We start from the raw sequence: 19,454 nt of genomic DNA, 5'->3' as shown, positions 1-19,454 counted from the left end.
TGGAACTCCTTTTGTGCAATAAGTTCATGATGGTCTCATGAACTTAAAAAGCTGCTATATGAGGCTGTTGCTGCTACTCTATTGCTATCAGGGTCAGAAAATTATGCAGATAAAGTACTTATAATAATGTGGTCCTCACTTAAGCAGTAAAAACTACATTATGGCCACTTGAAAGGGAAGACCCACATTCCAGAACAACACAGTTCTTGAAGAAAGTAGTAAGGCTGTGCCCACGTCAGTTAAACCAAATAGCCACCCCAATAGCTGGCAGTTTGCGCAGGCCGGGCAAGCAGGCAGCTGGCGAGCTCTTATTGTGGTCTACACTCTCCCGGAAAAGACTTAGCCATGGTCTCCGCTCGGACAAGAGCTATTGTCAGATGGGACGCGGCAATGCAGATGGAACTCCCACTAAAACATGCATCCACCCTGGTCTCTGGCTGCAGGGAGTGCTAGAGCCTTGCTCCGGTCATGGAGGGCTCCCAAGACAACACCTGCATGAGGCGCAAGCAGCTGGAGAATCTGCTCAGCATGGTGGCAGAGCTGAAAGAAGTCACAAGACAGAGGAGTATCAGGGAATGCGAGAACGAGATAGACTGATGGAGCCACTCCCTACCATCCCTGAGATGAGCACACCAGATGGAAGCATCAAGAGGAGGAGTGGCTCCCCTGCCCTTGTGCTGCCAGGCAGAGGGAGGGGACCCAAGGGACAGAAGAGGATGGATGCAGATCCCTGCTCAGCGCAGCAGGTGAATCCTCTCCAAACCAACTTCACCCCCTCAAGTGCCCTTACACAATAGGTATGGGGCTCTGGAACCCAAGGGCTAGGAGGATAAAGATAAGGACAGGTGTTGACTAGGGGAACCAGTCAGCCCCACACATTACAACGGCCACTGGTAAGAAAAAAAGGGTAATTGTCGTAGGCAATTCCCTTCTGAGGGGAACAGAGGGCCCGATATGCCAGCCGGACCCATCCCATAGGGAAGTCTGCTGCCCTCCCCGGGGCAAGGATAAGACAAATTACCAGGAAGCTCCCTAGGCTGGTAAAAGCACCCAATTATTATCCGCTAGTGGTTGTTCAGGTCGGCAGTGATGAGGTAGCTGGGAGAAGTACAAACACAATCAAAAGGGACTTTAGAGAACTGGGGCGATTACTTGATCAGTAGCACCAGTAGTGTTCTCCACCCCGTCGGTAGCCAGGAGGCATAGGGAAAGGAACAGGAAGCCCCATCTCATTAGCACGTGGCTCAGAGGCTGGTGCCAGCAGTGGAATTTTGGGTTTTTTGATCCCGGGGCAGTTTACATGGCCCCAGGCCTCCTGGAGACAGATGGGGTTCACCTGTCACAAAGGGGGAAAAGGATTCTGGCTCAGGAGTTAGCAGGCCTCATTAAGAGAGCTTTAAACTAGATGCGAAGGGGAAAGGGGATAAAACCAGCTTGCTAGGCATGAGCCTAGGGTTGGCATACCTGTGTTGGAAAAGAGATCAACAGCTCAACTGAAGTGTGTTTACACCAATGCACGCAGCATGGGCAATAAACAGGAGGAGCTGGAAGCCATTACGTGCTAGGGAAACTATGATGTGGTTGCCATCACGGAAACATGGTGGGATGACTCACACAACTGGAGCGCTGCAATGGATGGCTACAAGCTCTTTAGAAAGGACAGGCAAGGAAGGAGAGGTGGAGGGGTAGCCTTGTATGTTAAGAGAGTGTTTTGACTGTCTACAACTCAACGACGGTAATGATAAGGTTGAGTGCTTATGGGTAAGGGTCAGGGGGAAGGCCAATAAGGTAGACGTCCTAGTGGGAGTCTGTTAATAGACCACCCAACCAGGATGAGGAGACAGATGAAGTACTCTACCAGCAGTTGGCTGAAGTCTCACAATCTCAAGCCCTTGTTCTTGTGGGAGACTTCAGCTTACCAGATATCTGCTGGAAATAAAACACAGCAGAGAGAAAGAAGTCTCGGAGGTTCCTGGAGTGTGTGGGAGGTAACTTCCTGATGCAGCTGGTAAGCAAGGCAACCAGGGGAGGTGCCCTGCTGGACCTACTGTTTACAAACAGAGAAGGCCTGGTGGGTGCTGTGGTGGTCAGAGGCTGTCTTGGGCTCAGCGACCATGACATGATAGAGTTTTCAATTCTTGGAGAAGTACGGAAGAGGGTCAGCAAAACCACTACCCTGAACTTCAGAAGGGCAGATTTGGATTGCTAAGGAGTCTGGTTAACAGAGTCCCTTGAGAGGCAGTCCTGAAGGGCAAAGGAGTCCAGGAAGGCTGGATGTTATTAAAGAAGGAAGTCTCAAATGCACAGAAGCAGGCCATCCCTGTGTGCCGTAAGTCGAGCACGCAGGGGAGAAGACTGGCTTGGCTGAATAGGGAGCTTTGGCTGGAACTCAAGAGAAAAAGGAGAGCTTACTGCCTTTGGAAGAAGGGGCAGGAGACTCAGGAGGACTACAAGGATGTTGTGAGGTTATGCAAGGAAAAGATTAGGAAGGTGAAGGCCCAGCTGGAACTTAAACTGGCCATCACCATTAAAGATAACTAAAGATGTTTTTATAAATATATCAGTGACAAAAGGAGGGCCAGGGAGAATCTCCCTCCTTTGCTAGATGCAGAAGGTAACTTTGCCATGAAAGATGAGAAGGCAGCTGAGGTACTTAATGCTTTCTTTGCCTCAGTCTTTAATAGTCTGACTGGTCATCCTCGGGGTTTTCAGGCCCCTGTGCTGGGAGATGGAGATAGCATGCAGAATGAAGTCCCAGTTGTTGAAGAGGTGGCAGTCACCGACCTCCTCCTTCACCTGGATGTTCACAAGTCCCTGGGGCCACATGGGATCCACCCGAGGATACTGAGGGAGCTGGCAGAGGAACTCACCAAGCCACTCTCCATCATTTATTGGCAGTCCTGGTCAACCAGAGAGGTCCCAGATGACTGGAAGCTAGCGAATGTGACACCCCTCTACAAGAAGTGTCAGAAGGAGGATCCGGGGAACTACAGGCCTATCAGCCTGACCTCGGTGCCAGGAAAGGTCATGGAGCAGATCATCTTGAATGCCATTACGCAGCACATGCGGGACACCCAGAGGATGGGGCTCAGCTAACGTGGGTTTATGAAAGGGAGGTCCTGCCTCACTAACCTGGTCTCCTTCTGTGATAAGGTGACCAGCTTAGTGGATGAGGGGAAGGCTGTGGACATTGTCTGCTTGGACTTTAGCAAGGCCTTTGACACTGTCTCCCACAGCATTCTCCTGGAGAAGCTGGTGTCTCATGGTTTGTACAAGTGCACTCTGCATGGGCTTAAAAACTCACTGGATGGCCAAGCCCAGACAGTGGTGGTGAATGGAGTCACATCTAGCTGGTGGCCAGTCACGAGTGGTGTTCCCCAGGGCTCAGTGTTGGGGCCGGTACTGTTCAGTATCTTCATTGATGATCTGGATGAGAGGATTGAGTGCACCCTCAGTAAGTTTGCAGATGACACCAAGTTGGGTGGAGACACCAAGTTGGGTGGAGGTGTCGATCAGCTGGAGGGCAGGAAGGCCCTACAGAGGGACCTGGACAGGCTGGATCGTTGGGCCACAGCCAACGGTATGAGATTCAACAAGGCCAAGTGCCGGGTCCTGCACTTGGGTCACAACAAGCCCATGCAATGCCACAGGCCTGGGGAGGAGTGGCTGGGGAGCTGCCTGGAGGAAAAGGACCTGGGAGTGCTGGCTGACAGCTGGCTGAACACGAGCCAGCGGTGTGCTCAGGCAGCCAAGAAGGCCAATGGCATCCTGGCTTGTATCAGGAATAGTGTGGCCAGCAGGAGCAGGGAGGTGATTATGCCCCTGTACTCAGCCCTGGTGAGGCCACACCTCGTGTACTGTGTTCAGTTTTGGGCCCCTCAGTACAAAGACATTGACTTGCTGGAGCATGTCCAGTGAACGGCGATGAAGCTGGTGAAGCGTTTGGAGAACAAGTCTTATGAGGAGCAGCTGAGAGAACTGGGGTTGTTTAGTCTAGAGAAGAGGAGGCTGAAGGGAGACCATATCGCTCTCTACAACTACCTGAAAGGAGGTTGTAGCGAGGTGGGGGTTGGTCTCTTCTCCCTAGTAACAAGCGATAGGATGAGAGGAAATGGCCTCAGGTTGCGCCAGGGGAAGTTGAGGTTGGACATTAGAAAAAACTTCTTCACCGAAAGGGTTGTCAAGCATTGGAACAGGCTGCCCAGGGAGGTGGTTGAGTCTCCATCCCTGGAGGTATTTAAAAGAAGGGTAGATGTGGTGCTTGAGGATATGGTTTAGTGATGGACTTGGCGGTCATGGGTTAGCGTTTGGACTCGATGATCTTAAGGGTCTTTTCCATAACGATTCTATGATAATTTTCCCATGTATTTTTCAGAGAGATTGTTGGAAAGGAAAGCCTCAGGCCAAACTGGAGAGTAAAAAGGAACAGAAGTGACTCAAATAATACCATGAAAATTCTGCAGTACAGCATGGTCCATTCCCCATGATTGTCCTGTTGGCGTGCAGGAATAAAACCAATAGCATGCCTTCAGATACTCAAATCCAAAACATTCTAGCTCATCGCGTTGGACTTCTCACAATGTAAATAGTCACACAGACTCATTTGAAAGGCAATGCTAAGCAATGTAAAAGAGACTGCGCTTTTGTTGGCTTAGGATTCCTTCCCCGCACCCCCCACCCTCCCCCCAAACCGGAATAATGTCTCAGAAGATACAGGACAAACATTAACAATATTAATTAAATATTAGCCAACATCAATAAATACTACTTGAGCTTGCAGTCATCACTCAATGCAGCAAGGAGCTTCATATTGCTAGCTCACAGATAAAGGCAGTACAAGAACTATGTACTAGCCTGTTCTTCAAATGAGAACAAGAACACACCTTGAAGCATCACAAACTGAATTTCAAGTTTTTTCCGTTCTTTGCCAGTTTCCGCAAAGATTCGGTACACTTGCAATTGGTCTCTTTTAGAAACTGGTTTCCCCCATTTACAAAGAATTACATCACTGACATACAGACTGTGATGTGGGATTAGACAGCACACGTTCAGTTTTACCCTGTTGATGGTGGGCTGTTGCAGCAGTAATTCTGAACAGTATGAAAGATTGACTCAAGTTTTGACATATGCTACATCCAGTTCCTCAGGAGTCAACGGGGGATGTTACTGTCTTTGGTATGAATGCAAACAAATCCATCCCTCCCAAATGCAGACACCACAGCTTCAGGATGCCTCTAGCCCAATTTACCATTCACGCTCTCCTTGGAGCAGAAAGGCCAAGTGTAAAGAGCTCTCTTCGGAGCAGAATACAGGCAAAAGGTTATCGGTTCTCACTCCTAAAGCACCACCTGTTCCTGAGGAGTTGGGTAGCAAAACTGGTACTACACTAACTTACACATGGTAGTTTGAGAAGAAAATGGGAAGTATGCAAGTAATAAAAATGACTAAATACCAAACCACAGCTCTAAATCCATTTCAGTGTGTCTTTGTTCTCCAGCATTTCCAGATAAGAATTTTATGATCGCTGATTTCCAACTAGAGAAGTTATTCATAATGTCATAGGGAAATGTAGACACAAAACAATAAGCTTTTTTCTGAAAGGTTACATTCAACTGTCTTACATATTTACAAATCCATATGGCTTCATAAATAAGTGTAGCATATGCAGTCCCAGAAAAGCATCTAAATTGCACACATTGCAAACATTGCATAAACACTATAGATTTGTCCATGCTGCCAAAGACTTGCAATAAGCTTTTGTTTACAACAGCAAAGAACAGTCCAATGCTTTGATTATTTTGCCCGCTACTCTGAAGCACTTAGCAATCTTTCCGCTCAGCATGTTAATTACGGAAGATGCTTTTTGTATTACATGATTTATTTAAAGCCTGTTCAATCTCAATTCATGAAATCCAGATTGTGAAGTATCACATAATAATTTATTCTTCTCCTTAGCATCTTTGGTCACTAATGGTAGCTTTACAGTACACTATACCAAATAAATATAATTTAATATCTTAATCAAGCATTTAGAAATCTGCTCAATGCACAGTAGCACCTCTGCAGTTAAAGGTCAAATACAATTTCCATTTTGACCTCTGTCTTAGCATGCACAAAAGCAAAACCATACAGGTACATGCTAGGGTTAAAAATCTGTATTCTAGGTTTTTGTTTCGGGGCGTTTTGGGGAGGGGGGGTTTAGGTTAGGGTTTTTGGTTTGGTTTGGGGTTTTTTGTTGGTTTTTTTTTGTGGTTTGGTTTGGTTTGTTTTTTGTTTGTTTGTTTTAAAGCTAATTTTTCCCAACTTTGAGAAGATTTGATTTGGCCATGCATATATATTCCCCCCCCCCCTTTAGACAACAAAAAACACATTTTTAGTGTTTTCAGATGTTGAGATCTTTTATGCTAGCTAAAGACACTAATTTGAATAGAAAGAACCAGCCATCAGCCGAAGTCCAGTCTTTTGAAGATAATACAGCTACGTGACAATTTCTGGCAGTTGGCCATGGAAAAGTCAGGATCAGTTGGTGTCTTATATCCTGCCTCATTTTTCACGTAAATGTATGACATACATCTGGCTCTGGAATAAATTCCAGTTCATCTTTTAGGCCCACCAGTATGCCTCTTTCTTCTTGATCCTCTTTGCATGTGAAATTTCATAATCATTTTATCTTAAAATCATACACTGTGTTAACAGCAAAGCATACAGCTGAAATGCTATAAAATACAGCATAAATTTGGGTATAATTGTGCCAGTATAGCACTGTGTTTGTACGGGCATATGCATGCTACTTCAAGCCACAGAATGCAAAACCAGGAAATAGGATCGAAGTCAGACCTTCTACAGTTAACTCGTAGGAAAAAATGCAGAAGGGAACTAGAAAAGAAAAATAACTACAGTTTCTGAAACGTACCATACACCAATAGGCACAGGTGTTGTTCTAAAACTGTTATCCTGCTACTGGCAAGGAGGGCAGACGATCAAAATTTACAACTGGCACTTTCAAGTTTCAGCAGAACATTTCCATAGCTTCTAAAAACTTACTGAACACATGCACATATCTACCCTGCAAAGCCATTCAACATCCATTAGTACTATTTTTTGGAAAGCAAGCACTTCAGAGCCGAAAGGAAGGTGATAGCTAGAAAAGCCCGGGAGAAGATAACTCTGGGAGGAGACATACTGAAGTCATTCTAGTGTCTCAGACTTACAAGTCACATTGACGTGTAGACTACACAAGCTTTATAGCTTCTCCACTTCAGTATTGCACCACACAAGAGCACTGTTGGTTTGTCTGAGGCCCAACAACAGTGCAACAAGTGGGAGGTAGTAAGCTGTTCACCCCGATTACATCTATTAATGCTGTCTCTTAACTGCTTGACTTTTTATGTCACCACTGATCTTTGTTTTGGAATACAGCTATAGAAACGTATTGGAATAAAGCCACTAGAAACATTTCTGGTTCTCCACTATGGTGAGTACCACTGGATATTCTCAAGAAATCTTAATCTTAGGACCCAGTAGAACAACTTATACTAAAACCAGTGGATTTTGCTAAGAGGCAATGGTTAAAATGCCTGCGTATTTGGAAAGCTGAGTAAAAATATGCCAAAGTGAGAAGTGGCTTCTACCTTCCACATCACCTCCTTTCTCAACTTCGTACTGTCATTTTAACATATCTTGTATTACGTGCTTCCTTCAACTGATATTGCCAGACTTTATTAAGCTAATATACAGTTTTGACAATAGTCTGCCCTTTATCTAAATAATGCTTTTAGATGCTTCATTGCTATTGTGAGCATTAATCTCCCCCAAAAAGATTTTTAAAAATCAGAGTAAAATCCAAATAACTAGAAGGTCATCATCACTGTATTTTTGGCAGCAGTGGCCACAGCTTTACAGACATTTTATTTATAATTTAATTAGACTGTTACGCAGGACATTTCAAAGAAAATTCTGCTAATTTACTCAGTTAATAATGATGGATTCTCTTCAATATCCAGACAATTGAAAATATATTGAGCTACAATAGTATTCACCTAAGGCTATGTCCTTTGAATGATTATGATAGGGCAGGGAGTAGAACAATATACTTCCACCGTTACTTTGAATGAAAGACCTTTATATATAGTATTTTGCCAGGAACAGGAATTACTCTTGTTTTTAGAAGTCTGACCCAATGCAGCTGCTTTGTTTAAGAAGTTAATGATTACTTTTGCGTCCACTTCAATAGATCAAAAAAGAACAGTATTCCAAAATTGAAGCAATATAAACAATTTTTATTTATTATTTGAAAGAAATTAAATGGAAAAAAGCCAGGGTTTTCTTTAATTCAACATCATACTTTCTTCATTAACATTTTGCAATGTTCGACAATACTTAATAAAATAGCTTTAATATTACCTAAAATGTTGCAGTTTAGCCTTTAAGTTACGCCAAACTTTCCACAGTTCATTCTCCAAGGCCTACTGACTCATAGCAAAAAAAAAAAAAATAGATTTATAGTTTAGTCCTAAAAATGATTTAAGCTAAAATACCAAAAAGTTGCAACTTTCCAGGCCTCCCTTTCATACTACATTCATTTAGGAAATATTTTAATGACAGGCAATCCTAAAAGAGAAGCAGACATGCAGTATATTTAACAGGCCAAGTTAAGAGTTCGCACAGTAAAAAAAAAAAAGACTTTCAAATATCACATACTTAGACACTATTAAAGGTATCATATTTCCTAACTTCTGGTTTCACAAAATACATTATTTTCATTTGGTAACAGAGCAGACTCTACAGTAAAACAACACATTAAGACAACGCTTGAGTATCATTTCTGGTTACTAATAGCTAGCGCTTCTCCCAGATTTTTTTCAAAACTCATTTCATAGTTTAACTAAATCTCTATCTAAATAGAGATATGAGAAAGATTTTGATATATTTTATACACACACACATATATAAAATGATCTTAAAATTAGGACTTAGTCATTACGATACTGACTCTCAAAGACGAGCTATAATGTGAGAAAACTTTTCCACAGTGTCAGGCTATGCTTAATTTTGGAATATTAAGGTGGTTGTTATTTTTTACTGCCCAAGAAACGTGAAATAAATCAGCTATGGCAAAACTCTTGTCCTGAAAGTGATTTCTTATGGAATATAGGTACCAGGAACTGAAAAAAAAGAGTTATAATCAGAATTTAAAACTCATCTCCCTTATCACCATAAATGGAGCTTTCCAACTCAAGACAAAAATCCTGAGTAAATTAATTTAAAAAGTTCAACACACTAGCTAAACAACTTAAATGCAAATTAATCCTGAGATCATCTCAAATGGTTTTAGTACAGCATATGTTCTATACTCCAGACTTCTCTTGAACAATTGCTAGTGGAAACTTAACTCTTGAAAGCTACTTTAGAAAATATCAATTAGAAAATACCAAGTCCTACAACAAATGTCTTGCAGATAACTGAGTTAAAAATCAAGCACAAAGAAATCTGCTTCTCCATTTAACAAACAGGAATTCCGAACCAGCATGCAGTTTTGTTCATCACCTACCTCTAACAAAGAATAATTCCCAGAAATATTTCAGTATTACAGAGATTTTGTTCTTCTCCCATCACAAGCAGGCAAAATTAACCTAGCTTCATGATAGTGCTAAACAATACACCCAACTAAGAGTAGCAACTGGATATAGTCTTACTTTTGTACTTTTTGATATTATTTTTTTATATATTTTGATTTTATAGTCTTGAAGGGCCAGTGGTTTTCTATAAATAGGATTCTGTATTAACAGACCTCTTATATTCACCTTTTTTTAAAAAAATAAACTTTTTTTAAAAAGTAAATTGCTATCAAAAGCAGAGGAAATCTTAGTGGAGAAGAGACACTAGTCTAGCATAATACCCCAGAATCCACTCATATCTGTGGCATTACGCAACTTTAAAAGAAATTGAGCTAATCAGAAAATGAAGTTGAAAGACAGTTTGAGAAATACTCTAGTTCTAAAAGATGACAATTGCAACTGCCATTAGCATAGATTTTATAGACATATAAATACAAATATATATATATTTTATATAAGGATATATGAAATTACTATAAACAAATCTTTCTTCACCTACATATCAGTTTTAAGAGTTGCCCAGATAAAGTCCTTCTGAAAATGTTAAGATTCTGTTGTCACCAACAGTTCCATTTTCTTGGCAAGCAATTGTACGTTTTGTTTCAAGTATCAGCTATCATGCAATACAAATTCAACTGTGTTTAAAAGCATACTTTAATTTAGGCAAGTACCCATCTCTTTCTTAAAGGAGGCTAATTTTTTAATCATGAAATACGAATGACTGTTAACAGTGAGGTAGAAAAACCGTTGATTTTCCATAGGTATATAAATAGAGATACTTACAGCCGTTCAAGTTGTTTTAGATCCTGAAATGCTCCACGTTCTATCACACTAATCTGATTTTCTTCCAAGTGTCTGCAATTCCAGAAATACCAGTTAATTTTTAGACAACAGAATAAAAGAAATTCCCTACTCTTTTCACATATGCTATAAAATTGCTTTTCACAGAAGTACCGGTAACTTATAATTAGAGATCATTAAAATAAATTCTGGACAGAACAGCACTTTCTCTTGGTCACTAACAGGAAAACAATTCAAAAACTGCCTCCTGACTGCCAGATTTGGTAAACATTGTTGTTCCTAAACTTTTATATCCATAACCAATATGCTCAGAAAGATGTTGGTCTAGAGGCTGACTGTTACATCCTTAGTATATTACACTTAGTTTATGTAACGGAATTTTGATAACAGGCTCCTACAGGCCATAGCAGGAATCCACTCAACGTCAACATATATTTTTGTCCATCCTTTATGTTCTGCAAAGATTTCAGGCTTGCCCCCAGAGTAAACCATTTGTAAGTAATCCAAAGCAGTTCAGTCCCTCCAGAAATACAACCATGGCAGCTATGTGTGACAACTACATACAGTCCCACTGTACAATAGGGTACAAAAACGTAAGGGAATACTCTCAGGCTTCCACTGTGTCTGATCCTGCTTTCCTTCACCCCCTGAGGCTGAGACAAGGATAAGTTATAAGCAATGGAGACTGACTTCTCTTTGATTTACACTGTGCAGGAAATGACTATTCATTCACACAGCAGAAATGCTCTTTATAGGCAAAGTAGAAGCCAAGGAACAGAGATATCAATAGTCCTGTTTAAGGTGATCTTTGCCTGCGCTCAGCCAAGACTAACTAGTGAAAAAACACTATTCTTGCCTGTTCTCAACAGCCACTCCTCTGCACTCAATCCTATGACGATGCTCAGAGCTGTTCAACTAGATAGCAGTTAAGACAGTGAGAGTATTCCACAGCTAAGACCATATATAAAGATTAAAAAAAAAAATTTAAAAACCCTAAATATGTGCACCAGAGAGGCATGTTCCTAAATGGAAGGGAAGGGAAAACTGCATGAGGAAAGGGAAAAAAGATTAAGTGATAAAGGATAAAAGGAAAAGGTGTACAGAGGAATATTTTGCATGTACACTGTCAGTTTGAGACTGGAAGCTTTTCTCTGTTGCACTGTTCTACCAGTTTCTGGATCACTTGTTTGTTGTTCTCATTCTGATGTCTGAAAACAGGACTAGACTACCTTTCCAGGGACTCTGGGACAGGTTTCATGTTTCTGTGCTTCCCACTATACCCCCATTGCACATAGAGGAAAAAAAATAGGGTGTCAGTAATGTAGAATAGCCAGAATTATGAAGACACCATAAAAGAATGCAAAGAAAAAATAAGAAAAATCTGAAGGACTTCTAGAGACCAAAAGTGCATACAGTAAAAGCTGCACAAAGGAAAAACCTCAAACACACGCCAGATATGGCAGGAACATGGAGAATAGGGAAATACAAAACAACAAACAAAAACGGGTGTGTTAGCAGAAAGTGCAAAGCATGTCCTGGGTTTCAGATGGTTTTCATACACTGATAATGCCAATATAAAAATATACTTTAATAGGTACATTTTGGTTTTATTCCTAATGACTCTGTGGCAAACACCACACTCCTCAAAGGCTGCACAAACATGTTACATAAACCTGTAACGAACGCAGAACAATAAATTCACATAAAGATGGCAGTTGCATATTTTGCTTATTGTTAAGGGCGTTCAGCATAAATGACTGCAGCAGCGTTAGGCAATGTCTGACACTGTAAAACAACATTGAAACCAAAACAACTACTGACATTAATGATAGTACAGTACATGTATTTTAATAGACTTCCAAAATAGTACTGATGGTTGGGATGGGAGGCAAGGAAGTCTAAACAACTCCACAGCTAGAGATGAGAGAAACACCATAGGAACAAAAAGTTTTCCAATAGATTTTAAATGTTTTCTTAGTGTATGACTTGTTCGAAAGTGTTAAGGTAGCGGGAGAAAAGACTTGCCTTTTCATCAGCAGGATTCAATTAATTCATTGATTGAATTGTCACTAAATAACTAACTGTTCAACAGCTGCAGTTTTACAGACTTATTTTAGAAGATCTCAAAGGAAAACATTAACTGCAGAGGGCAATTTTAAGAATTACAGAAAGGAATGTTCAGGGGGTGCTGGTGAGATTACTTGTGTGTTTCTTCACTTCTGATAGCTGTTTATTTCAGAAGGTGTCAACACAGTGGTAAAACCAGTCTGCCTCTGTCAGTGCTGGGACCAGCTCAAGATTAGGTTTATGTCTTGGTCACTAAAACTTCTAATCAAGCACAACAGTTTAGTAAAATACTGCTAGTGAGTTAGATGGCACACACACAGAGAATGTAGTCATTATTACATAAATGGCACTTGATAAAAAAAAGAATTGATATCTAGTTTTAAGAAAAATTAGAAGTTTTAACTTTAGCCATTGGTTACTGTTAACATCAATAAATACCTTTCATGTTTTCAAAAACATTTTGAATAAAAATATCTCCGCCACTGCTTTTAAACATACAGATCTACACACGTGTATATGATCTCTCCAATAACATAGCAATGTTTCTCACTGAGAAACCTGCAAATTTGCATTGCTAGAGCAACAGTCAGTGCCCAAATACAAGCCCAGTGAACGCAGAAACCAACAGTTAAGTGAGAGCTCCAGAAATGCTTAGAACCAAGGAGGTTAGCCTCAACTAATTCATTACATTCCAAACTATTCTGTTTCTTTCATCTGGCTTTCCCTGCCACCCCCATACATGCCCAAATATTTAACGCTATATACATTATTTCACATATAAAAATATGCAATGGACTTCATTTCCACAAAGCACATATCAGATCCCCACAATATTTCTGACAGAGACATAAATATCTATGTCTGCTTCTATGTTGATGTGAAGAGGATCTAAATTACTTGAAGTAATTCAGAAAAACTGTTAGAGAAATTTCAAGGGGAAAAATTAATTCACTTTAAATAGAAAGAACATCCAGCTTTACCTGAAAGGATTGAAAGCTTTAAAATATATTTCTTCTTTTAACCCAAAATTATTTTCATAAGAAAAAAAGTCTATGTATAACTACAATAAGTATCTATGAAGTAGTATTCCTCATTTTCATCATTAAATTACTGCTGCCATTTGAGGTTCACGGAAAACAAAACAGGGAGTCAGGAATGACAAATTCCATAGACTGATGTTCCCCCTTTCGATGCTCAAGGCTGATTTAGAAGTACAATTAAGCTCTTGATTGATACTTTTAGATCAATAGACAGCACCACCCAAAATTGTTGTACTTATTACATCATATTAAACTACAAAAAATTACATATTTCCTTGTGTACAACTCCTACAGCTATCAGCTATCCTTAATCAAGTTCTGCTTAATTTTCTGCAAAAGTGCTATTAATGGGACTGTACCTTTATGTTACAAAAATCTGAAAGACGTATTTGCTAGTGCTTCAGTACAATTGATTTATGCATAAGTGACTGTAAAGTGGACCAAAATTTTTACCACAATATTTATTAAAAGCCAGTGAGAAACACAAACAATTAAATAACTCTGAAACTACATTCAGACTTTAGTATGGAACTAAATTTAATGTTTCACAATACAAACTGCTCCAGTTGACTTGTTTAAAAGAACACTAATAACTGAATAATGTGCAGAAATTACTAGCATTTGACTTCTAGAGTTATGGACATTCTTAGTATTAGCACCCTGAAATAGTCTTGTAAATAAAGAGAAGTTTTGTGTTATACTCACAAGACACGGAGATTCTTCAGTCCTGTGAAGTCCGTCTTCGTGATTCTTGTGATATTATTTTTTTCTAGATCACTGCAGGGGAAAAGGAAACCAACATTCAGGCACTATAACTGACAACCAAAATTCCGTTAGCAGAAAGTATCTCCATCAGTGGAGCATCTATCAGCTGCTGAAATTGTACAAACTAATGTTTCCATTAAAATCTCAAAAAGCAAGCCATCAATCTTGATTTATTTTGCCTCTTTCTCTGAGTACATTGCTCTCATACAAGAAGTTTCTTCCATTTCTATTTCTAGTACCAGTGCTCACTATATGATTCTCTCTCCCTCAAGACTACTAGCCTGTAAGAGTCTTAATATATTAAAGAACCAACTAGTATAATCATAGAATCATTAAGGTTGGAAAAGACCTCTAGGATCATCAAGTACAACCATCAACCCAACACCAGCACATCTCCTAAACCATGCCCTGAAATGCCACGTCTACACGTTTTTTGAACACCTCCAGGGACGGTGACTCCACCACCTCGCTGGGCAGCCTGTTCCAATGCCTGAAGACTCTTTCAGTGAAGAAATTTTTCCTAATATCCAATCTAAACCTCCCCTGACGCAACCTGAGGCTGTTCCCTCTCGTCTTAGCGTTTGTTACTTGGGAGAAGAGACCAACCCCCCCCTCACTACAACCTCCTTTCAGGCAGTTGTAGAGAGCAATAAGGTCTCCCCTCAGCCTCTTCTTCTCCAGGCTAAACAACTCCAGTTTCCTCAACCTCTCCTCATAAGAATTGTTCTCCAAGCCCTTCAACAGCTTCATTGCCCTTCTCTGGACACGCTCCAGCAAGTCAACGTTCATCTTGTAGCAAGGGGCCCAAAACCAGAATATTCTGCCCCAAAATGAAGATCATACCATGGGGTTATTCTAAACCCAAGGCAATCTAGCCTGCGTAGAAACTTAGGCTACACAGAGCTTGAGGAGAGAACAACTTACTTTAGAGACTCCTAAAAGTGTGATCCTACCCAAATGTTTGCAAGATTTGCAAAAATGTGTAAAAGCTTATGGTTTTTTTCAAGCATCCTAATTGGGCAGCCTCCTGATCCTAGCATTTTGGAAATACTGGTTTTCAGAAGCTACTGCTTATCCCACTGACCTGTTTGTCACATGTGTTCACCCTTTGCCAATTCCTACATTCTGTCTTTAAACTCTCAGTTCCCTAACATCTCTGTTATGTGCCCACACATTTGCCTTGTGTGGTCACATACCAACTATTATGCTCCATATTCAAGATTAATAAGTAAATGGCTTCTTTTCCATGACAGGGAAAACCCACTGTAGCCAGACCTTGAGCTGCCCACTCAGCTTTTTTTTTTTGGAGTGAGCACACCAAAAATACAGATTAATTTCATGTCTAATCTTATATCTTAAAGGAATAGACATCAAAATACAACACTGTAGTTTGAGACAAATTTTATTTAATTCAAAGAAGAGTCAAATTAAAAAGAAACAAATTTATAAACTAATCATTCTTGCAAGACTGATCCTTACTTAAGGATAGCTCCCAGTACACTAAATTTGGCACCTTTAGTCATGACAAACCAAAAAATACGTAATTTTGTTTCCCAACATAAAGAGTCTTTCTGTCATTTCATTTCACAAGAGTATACCAATACCTGCTAGTTCTATAGGTCCTGAATTGCTGCTTTCTCTCCTCTAGACTTGCCTTTGCTAGGCACCCCTAAAGTTCTTCCAGTTGAGCATGTCCCATTTGGGGTTTGTTTGGGTTCTATTCTGTCCAGATAGTTCTACCTGACCTACTGCTAACCTACAGGGACAAGACAAACAGCTAGTCTTCCTGCTCTTCAGCCATGCTTCCATTAACATAATAAACAATATGCAGCTAACCTACAATTAATAAAAAGATATACTCTCTATCATGTCATCACAAATTTGTTCTGAGTGTCAATTTCCTAGATACAGGAAGCCTTTTGTGAAAAATAAATTTTCAAATACTGTCAACTTTTTTTTCCTGAGTCATATTTTATGTCTACAAAAAGCTGCTAAACATCAAAAAAAGAAGTCTTTGGGGCAACAGTTTTCATGACAAAAAAACATTCAGTATTTTTCTAAAGACCATAAGATTGTAAACAATACATTCTGATAAATTCCATTGTCTGTTGCCATCGAATGAAAACAATCTAATATGAAATCCTAGCCATGAAGCTAGACAATTCATTTTTTAAGAGAGAACATAATATCACAAATCCACAGCAGAAAGTAGCGTTTTTCCTATGCAATTAAAGTTTTACTTCTTTATTTAGTTTCTGCATTTAAGTTACTACATTAACATGCACTAGATACACCTCTTTTATATTTGGAAGGTTCCATTTCTCTCCTATTTCTATTAAAATTAAATGATAAACAGCATGATTACAGTGTTATTTTTAAGTACATTTGGCAATCATCTGAGACCTGCATAAACCCTGACCGCAAAAAATCAGATGGGTGTTCCTAAGTGCTGTTTCAAGTTGATTATTTCTGTAGGTACAAAAAGGAATTCAAGGAAGGGGTAGAAGGCAGAACTTCCAGGACCGCCTCAATTATCATGTTTGTATTCTGAAAAATACTGCATAGTTGGCTGTCTAGGACGGCTTTTAAGTGCCAAGCAAGTAATACTGCAAACAAAATGCAAAAGCCCTTGAAGTGCTGAGAACAGTTCAATCATTTGTAATCATTCATATACCACCCTACGGGGGGGGGGGGGGGGGGGGGGGGGAAGTGCTCCGGGCTGGCACAATTTCCAGTAATTTTCTATGATCCATGCAGTTCCATACAAGCCTTCTGGTATAGCTGCTACTTAAGCCACTCTTTTTTTCACCTAACCTGAGATCCTGTTAGTAAGATAGAACTACTACTAAGAAATACATGAGTGTTCAAGCATAAATGTTTATTTCCTTTGAATCAAGATAATTTTTTTCTGCCAACATGAAGTAACATTCTCCTAAGGCATTAAATGAAAAGCAATTGTCATGGTAACAAATTTCATTTTGCTAGGGTGAACCACATTGTCAAATAAAGGCAGTTACATATTTTGAAGTTTAAACTTGTTAATATTTTCAATATTCAGAGAAGAAACAGGACTGATTTTTTAGTATATTTACTAACTTCCCCAAATGCTTCTAACTACAAAAACAGAGTTTTTTTCCAATCTGAACACTTTCCTCCACTTAACAAAAACATAAATATTTAGAGGAGTACAGGTAATTGTATGCATTCATCTAAGGAAATAACTCTTCATATTCCTAAACATACATCACTGTTTTCTCATGTGTTCCCTAAATCTCAGATGCAAACCAAAAAGGAATTAAGCTCCTTTTAATGTCATTTTAACATGCTGGTGCATTCACTTACTGGAATTTAAAAGCTTGAGAAACAAAACAAAACAAACAAACAAAAAACCCAAACAAAAACATAAACAAAAACATAAACAACAAAACCCAACCAACCCACAACACAGAGAACTAAACTCAATATCATATAAGCCACTTCATATCTGAGGGTAGTCTGGTACTTAGAAGTCTGCAATGACTATGATTAAGCTCACAGTTCATACTGACAAAAGCCCCAGCCTATAAGTCTACAAGATTTGTGCCAGGGACAAGCCACCTACAGTTTAAGAACACCACCTTTTCCACGGCAACTTAATTTGCTGGAGACAACAGGAAGAATGAACAGATTAAGGACTACTTAAAAAAGAAAAAAAAAAAACAAAAACAAACACCTAAAATTCAGAGCAATAATTCTACACAATGTCCATAATGAGAATTTTTAACTGAATTCTGCCATTAAAAATAGAAGCCACACAGACATATAATACGTAATATTTTTTGCATATCTTTTTCAAGCATTTACATCAATCTTGTAATGAATCCTTCTGAGGTATAAGCAAGACATTAACAGGACTGAAGCAGTATGCAAGATACACTAGAGTGAATAAATACTTTATAATATTGAAATCTATTTCTGATGGTTATTGATAAATGTCAAAATAATACTACTAAAATTCCTAAGGCACAAAATGGTTTAAAAACAGAGAGAATAAACTTTTAAGAGTTAGCCTATGCATCTTAGCATGGTACATATTTAAATAATAGAAGAAACACATTCTCCTCTCAGGAAACTATTTTATTTAGCACAGATGGGAACTAAGGATAATGACCAGGAGAGGAAGGGGGGAAAAAAATCCCTACATTTCAGCTATATGGACAAGAAAGCCAGTATTCTTGCTTGGCTTTTGTCAAATATATTTTTAAAAGGCCTGTTAAAGAAAAAACAAACACAGGGCACTTTCATTGGATGTACCAGCCATTCTCTTCCGTTTGCATTTATCCTGTTGATTGAATCATGCTTTTCTGCAGGAATATCTTTGAATCACTGCTTACATTTTTCAGATTTTCCAGCTTATTTTCCTCTTCTGTTCTCAGTTTAGTTCTTCCACCCTGGTGCATCATTACTACTCACTGGTGCGCCAGGGTGACCTGATTGCAAGAAGCATTGGAAAGAATTAAGTCTGGAGTAAGCAATGCATAAATAGCTTGTTTTACTTGCAGGATGTTCGCCATCTGCTTTACATGTCATTCCTTCAGAAGTTTTCCCTTGCCTGTATCTCACAAAAGGTCTAGCAAAGCAAAGCATTAACTAGTCAGAATTCTCCAAGGCATGTAGGAGTCAGCTAAGGTACACGGGGCAAGACGGTATCATTGGCCTTGCTTTTCATCGATTTTGGTAAGACTTAATTCTCAGCACAGCTTTACTCAGCTTGAACAGGTGTATGCAGAACGGCATTCCTGTCACACACATAGCAATCACTCCATCACACCACCCCTCCTGCCCAGTCTGTGAGACACATCAGCTCTATTCCTCTCTACTTGCAGCCCCAAGAACACTCCTGCTATTCAACATTCTTCCCCTGGTGAAATCTACAGTTCCCTCTTCTGAAAGAGACTTTAACATTCCTTGATCAATACATATCTTGGGATCACTTTTTCCTCTGCTCCCGTGGACTGGCACAGCCTATGCTGCATACATACCAATCATTCTATTAATACCTTCTGAAGGTTAGTATCTAAGTCAAAGGTATCCATTCCTGTAAGTAAAATTACTTGGACAATGCTCTAACTTTAAAAGAGCCATTCTTCATGAAGTCCACTTTCTTTAAACCATTTAGAATTTA

General features: G+C 39.6%; 1 protein-coding gene across 3 annotated transcripts in view; it reads right to left on the bottom strand.

The window, feature by feature from the left end:
• SLIT3 (slit guidance ligand 3) overlaps window positions 1-19,454 on the bottom strand; it is a 547,888-nt gene that overhangs the window by 505,992 nt on the left and 22,442 nt on the right. For all 3 annotated transcript variants that reach the window (XM_064458932.1, XM_064458933.1, XM_064458934.1), the window contains exons 3-4: window positions 14,231-14,302; window positions 10,401-10,472 (exon numbers count right to left, since the gene is read on the bottom strand). In XM_064458932.1, the coding sequence (XP_064315002.1) occupies window positions 10,401-10,472; window positions 14,231-14,302 (144 nt within the window). The remainder of the gene's footprint in view (window positions 1-10,400; window positions 10,473-14,230; window positions 14,303-19,454) is intronic.

The sequence above is a fragment of the Phalacrocorax carbo genome, chromosome 8 (assembly GCF_963921805.1).
Source record: "Phalacrocorax carbo chromosome 8, bPhaCar2.1, whole genome shotgun sequence".
Lineage (NCBI taxonomy): Eukaryota > Metazoa > Chordata > Aves > Suliformes > Phalacrocoracidae > Phalacrocorax > Phalacrocorax carbo.
Note: the sequence above shows the minus strand (reverse complement) of the source record. Positions and strands in the feature narration are given on the sequence as shown.